At 45.6% G+C, this 6011-nt stretch overlaps 1 protein-coding gene across 1 annotated transcript in view; it reads right to left on the bottom strand.

Moving 5' to 3' along the window:
- Window positions 1-2917: 2917 nt before the first annotated feature.
- The window catches only part of TNRC6C (trinucleotide repeat containing adaptor 6C), a 147969-nt gene continuing 144875 nt past the window's right edge, over window positions 2918-6011 (bottom strand). Inside the window, exon 19 of the mRNA XM_058561746.1 lies at window positions 2918-3738. Within this exon, the coding sequence (XP_058417729.1) occupies window positions 3662-3738 (77 nt within the window). The 3' untranslated portion in view covers window positions 2918-3661. The remainder of the gene's footprint in view (window positions 3739-6011) is intronic.

Here is a 6011-nt window from a genome sequence, read left to right as displayed (position 1 = left end):
AGGCTGTCTGAGGAGCCTGAGGGTGCAGGGAGGAGTGGACTAGGCTATCATAGCCCCAGTGTGTCCAATGTCTGCAGGAGCCGGGGGGATGGCCCCGATGGGCCCCCCTGCTCCTCATCCCAGAGGGGAACCCGGAAGAGCAGAGCTCTGGCCTGGGTGAGGCAGTGGAGAGGGCCAGGTCAAACCCACAGTGGAGATGCCACTGCCATTAGCAGAGCCCCCACTCACCCCAAACTGTCCCTCTCCAGGAATGGTCCCTCAGCCATGCTCCTGTGTTTGGCAAAGGTCCAGGGGCAGATGCCATCTGTTGACTCAGCGGCAGAGGCTAACCTGGCATCACCGTGACTTCCGTGGGTGGGGGGTGGCGCCCTCGGTGCCCCTGACAGATCAGGCTTCCTCCGCTTGTCATGGCCGATCCCAGCCAGATCAGTAGCTAGCGCTGATCCTGGGCGGCAACTCTTGGCTGTGTCAGGGCGTGAGCGCCACCAGGTGAAGCTGTGTGGGCAGGCCAAGTGTGCGACTGAGCTGGGGGTCTCTCGGCCAAACCCATCTAGCCGCCGTACTCTAAATCATCGTGGATACACTTTCGGATGGATGAAATGTAAACAGACCACTTCCAGTTTGATCTGGCCTTACCGTCAGTTATCATTTACCACCATGCAACTAGAGATCAGGACAAGCTACTTAACGAAAATAGGTGGAAGGCTGGCCCAGAGTATTTGTACAGAGTTACTGTGTGTGATGGTCAGCTTTGTGTGTGCTGCTGCAAAGCTATTGTGTAGATGTGTTTAACATCTGCAATCGGTTGACTTTAAGGAGATTAGCCCCAATAATGTGTCTGGGCCTCATCCAATCAGCTGGAAGACCTTAAGACCAAGCAGGTTTCCCAGAGAAGAAATTCTGCCTCCAGGCTGCAGCAGCTGCCACTGGCTTTGAGTTCAGACTCACCCGCCCACTGTTGTGGGGCCACTTCTCTTCACGTGCACATCCATCTCCATCGGTGCTGTTTCTCATACAAGTGTGGCCTCAGGATCCTCCAGGGGAACATTTCGTCACACTCCTCTGCAATGGAGCCATTGTGGGGCTGACTGAGCGACAGTGGTGGAGCCAGATGGGCCTGGATTCTGACCTTTACTAATTGGGCCTTGGGCATGTCCTGTAACCTCTCCCAGCCCCAGTTCCTCACCTCAAGGGGCTGTGGGAGCAAATGACACGGCTCCTATACAGTGCTTAGTGCCATGCCTGGCACATGGTAGTTTGGCTGAAAAAAAAAAAGCAAAAGCAAAAAGTAGATGTAATTGCCAAAAGAGACCAACTGAACTCTTAGAAATTGCTGTTCCAGTGGACGGGAGGCTGACAGTGCTGCTTCATGCCTGATGACTGATGACAGATTCCTCTAAGCCACTGCTTCTCCACGTTGGCTGTTCAATGGAACCAACTGGGGAGATTTAAAAACTCTGGTGCCGGGGCCAGACCCGTGGCGTAGCGGTTAAGTGCGCACGCTCCACTGCTGGCAGCCCGGGTTCGGAACCCGGCTGCGCACTGACACACCGCTTGTCCGGCCATGCTGTGGCGGTGTCCCATATAAAGTGGAGGAAGATGGGCACAGATGTTAGCTCAGGGCCAGTCTTCCCTCAGCAAAAAGAGGAGGACTGGCATGGATGTTAGCTCAGGGCTGATATTCCTCACACACACACACACACAAAATAAATATTTAAAAAAATAAAAATAAAAACTCTCGTGCCTGGGGCCCACCCCAGAGAATCTGGTTGAATTGGTTTAGGATATGCCCTGGCACTGGGATTTTTACAAATTTCCGGATAATTCTCACATGGAGCCAGAGTTGAGAACCACTGCTCTGTGCTGTATCCAGCATCTGAAATGTTACTTAAGCCCGAGGCAGTACTGCCCATGGAGGGGGCATTTGGAAAGGTGCTTCTGGTTTTCCCGACTGGGGAGCCAGCCTCGGTGGCCAGGCCTGCGACAGGTGCTGCTGGTCAGGGGATGGCCCTACGCAAGCAGAGCTTGTCAACAGTGCTTCCGCTTCGAAACCCTGTGCAAACCTGGTAAATCAACTGCATGTTTCCATCATGATTCCCGTGTAGGTTTTTCTTGATCCATCCCAAATGTACGATTCCTGCAAAGAATCTCCTTGAAACGCCTTCCTGTCTCTGTGTTCCCTCTTTTCAGTGCCCATGTGCTCAGCTCCCCAGCACCTCAAATCTCGTCTTTTTATCACTAGGATCAATGCTTGCCAGGACACCTCTTCTGTTGGCCTCTCCCCTCTCTTCAACAGCCCTTTCTCGGCATGTCACACCATCACCCACTGAGCACCCTGCCTTCCTTCTTTGCCGTTCTCCTATGGTGTTGCCAGAACAATAAAAAAAAAAAAGTGCAGCTCTGAACTGATTGTTTTCAAGATTCCAGACATGGGTGGGTCCCAAGACCTCAGCCCCACTACAGTCGTGGGAGGCAGTTACTCTGGATCTTGGCTTGTGCTGATCCACCTATCCCTCACTTTCCCCAGTCTGTCAAAATCCAATCCAGCCTCCCAGGCCCAGGGCACACGAAACCTGCTGCATCCTTTGGACATCTCGAGGCCCTGACCTTGTTCTCCCACGGAGCAGGCGCTGGTACGGTTGGCTCCCTGTAGTAACTCTGGACACGGAGGAGCCAAGGGAACACTCACTGAAGACTTGGCTGGCAGAGCTGGAGAGTGCCTGCCTCCAAGTTCAGGCTAGTTTAAAATGTCAGGTGCATCTTGACTGCTCACTTTCTGAGTTTCATTTGCCATGTCATCTTTCATTTCTTCTCCTCATTATGACCCATTCAGTGCTTTCCTTCTCAACTTTCAAAAGAGGTTGGTCAGAGCCAGGAGTTCACCCCGTCCGAGGGGGCCAACCCGGGTCCTATCTTCTTTTTTTTTTTTTTAAAGATTTATTTATTTATTTTTCCCCCAAAGCCCCAGTAGATAGTTGTCTGTCATAGCTGCATATCCTTCTAGTTGCTGTATGTGGGATACGGCCTCAGCATGGCCAGAGAAGCGGTGCGTCGGTGTGCGCCCAGGATCCGAACCCAGGCCGCCAGCAGCGGAGTGCGCGCACTTAACTGCTAAGCCACGGGGCCGGCCCTGGGTCCTATCTTCTTGATAAAACGTGGAACCGACCCATAGGAGCGGAGACAGAAAAAGACACTCATTCTGCTAGTATCTGAGCAAGGGGTCACAGAGGACATTCTGGCTTGTCTTCAAGAGGCTATCTTTATAATCCTGAGGAAACAGAAGCACTGACACTGAACTTATTTAAGGTCATGGTAAGTGTTCCAGGGGTTTGTTTGAGAAAACAAACCACAGTGTTTTTATTTCTAACTGCCACCTGAAACATTGCAGTGAAATGTGGCTGCTTTATCCAGCACCATAGGTTCTACCGTGCTAGTACAAAATGCTTTGTACAAGTTAAGGCTATTTTACAAAAATAAATGAATAAAGTGTCTAGGAAACTCCAAAGACCTTCATTACTCTCTTCTCTCCGAATCTTTTTGATGCCCAAACTGGGTCATAGGTGAGAGTGAGCAGTGGTCCTCAGCCAGGACTCTAAGCAGACGGACCCTGGCCAGGTCCCACTGCTGTCCCAGACAATACTGGTCATCAGAGGCAGCAGATTCAGGAGGTGACTGTGGAGGAGAGCTCATAAGCTCTATTGCATCTCTCGATGATTATTAGTAAGACTTCAACGTTAACTGCAAAACCACAAAACAAATGATAAAATTACAAGTCAAGCAATCGAAACTCAGAGTTTATCTGATTATATACGTAAACTCTAAGAATATCACAAAAAAAGACAGGGAATTTGTTAGATATAGCAGGACAATTCTCTCTCCCAATACATACAAAGTGAAAATTGAAGATATCAGTCTTTGAAAAATACAACACACATTTATTTGAACAGCCAAGAAAAAAACTGCAATTTATTAAGATTCAACAAAGCGTTGTACTTCTGAAAGCAACTTTCGGTGCATGTTCTTCAACAATCACATTCTATAAGGAAAAACATTGAAAGCCACAAACTTGTTTTTTAATCTTAGAGTTACAGACAGCTTTAATTCAAAATAAAAGGTCAAAAAAAAAAACCTCAACAAAAACCAAAAACAAATAAACAGATTCTTTACTTCCATCTCCAATTTTAAAATATCAGGAGTTTTTCTACAACTCGATGCTAAATGGCAGCATGAGAAGCTGTATGTCCAGATGCACACACACGCACGCACGCACGCACGCACATATATTTGATATACATACACGGGTATATATACATCAAATATATAGAACGCATGTAATGGCAATGAGATGCAGTTATTCTGAGGAGAGTTTGTTTAGCTAAATACACTACTAAACTTGAGAACAAAGTCTTGAACCCAGTTTGTGCATAGTTCATGATCCTCTATAAAACCAGCTTTTGTTGATCTGCAATTTTGCAGGACCTTCTTTTTTTTTGTTTTTTTGTTTTTTGTGTTTTTTTTTTGTTTTTTTGTTTTGATAAAACCATTAAAAAGCTAATTAAAAAAAATGTAATGCACAAGTTTCCTGATCAAGCAGGCAGGGAGCACAATGTTCATATATTTTTTAAACATACTTGAGGGTATGTTACTCCATTGTCTTTCTTTCTTGCAAAACAATCAAAACATTGATCATTTTTAAAACATAAAGCAATTTTTAATATATAAAGCACTCTTCAAACATCTATTTCTTTTGAGTCCATTATTTGGTAAATATGTAACTGCTACACATTAGAGATTAGGTATTTTTTCTTCTTTGTGTTTTTTTTTCCTCTTTTTTCTTTTTTTCTTTCTTTTTTTGTTTTTTAATAACATCTTCAGTGCTAGGAGTTGGTTACAAAATACATGAAATGGTGTGGAGCTGCCCCTCGGGAACCCTGGCTTTCCTGAGAGCGCATCCGCATGTGCAAGACAGTGACCACAACGCCTGTCACCTCGACAAAGGGGGACAATCGACAGAGTCCACGACGATGGCCGGAGGGAAACAACAACACTGTCCAATCCCAGAGCTCTGAAGTAGCGATCCGCATTCTGAAAATAGGTTTCTTTACGACGCAAGTCTTTTTTTTTTCTTTTTTTTAAATTCCTTTTTAAAATTTTTTTATTTTAAAGTCTGAAGGAGAAAAAAAGGTCTGTAAACAGGTGAGAGCCCTAAGCACAGGCTCCTCCGAAAGCAGTCACAACCCACGCCCAAGTGCTTGTTTCTGTTCCTCCCGCGGAACCATCCATTCTCCACGAGGATCTATGGCCACAGTTCAACAACAGTTTTTTTTCTCTTTAACTTTATATTCCAAATGGAAAAATGGTGCAATACTCTGGTAATAATTTTCTTGCATTAGTCCACAATAAAAAGCTGCTAAAGGTAGGTATACATTATCATTTCTCCAGAGATATACACTGTAATTTTTAAACGCAATAACAGAGTCCTTGAGTAAACATTTACACATGAATTGTCGCCCGCCCTGTCCTACGAATTCTCTTTAATGTATAGGATTAGCTAAAGGAAGGGCAGGGACACTCAGTGCAAAGTTAGAAGCTAATAATAATAATAACAAACGTTTGACCAATGCGGCCCCCCCCCCAAAAAAAGCATATACTGAATAAAAGGGAAAACCCACAGTTAAATCCCTCACACACTTAACACACGAACACAGAAAGTGCGCACGCACGCACACATGCACGCCTCTGTTTCAACACACACACACATAGGCTGTGAACTTAGAAATTTTTCCTAGAGCCTGTTTCTGCGTACTGATGTCAACCTGGAAGTGTAGAATTAGACTTAGAAAGTGTTCACATTTCATTATTGGCCTGCTGGATTCAAGTATTTGCATGTTTGATATGTCTTTTTTTTTTTTTGACTTTTAAAAAATATTTTTTGGGATAAAAAAAATGACATGAAAAAGTAATGAAACAAGGTAATGTGCATAGGCAGCCCCGCGGGGACAGAGCGCAAA

The sequence above is a fragment of the Diceros bicornis genome, chromosome 18 (genome assembly GCF_020826845.1).
Source record: "Diceros bicornis minor isolate mBicDic1 chromosome 18, mDicBic1.mat.cur, whole genome shotgun sequence".
Lineage (NCBI taxonomy): Eukaryota > Metazoa > Chordata > Mammalia > Perissodactyla > Rhinocerotidae > Diceros > Diceros bicornis.
Note: the sequence above shows the minus strand (reverse complement) of the source record. Positions and strands in the feature narration are given on the sequence as shown.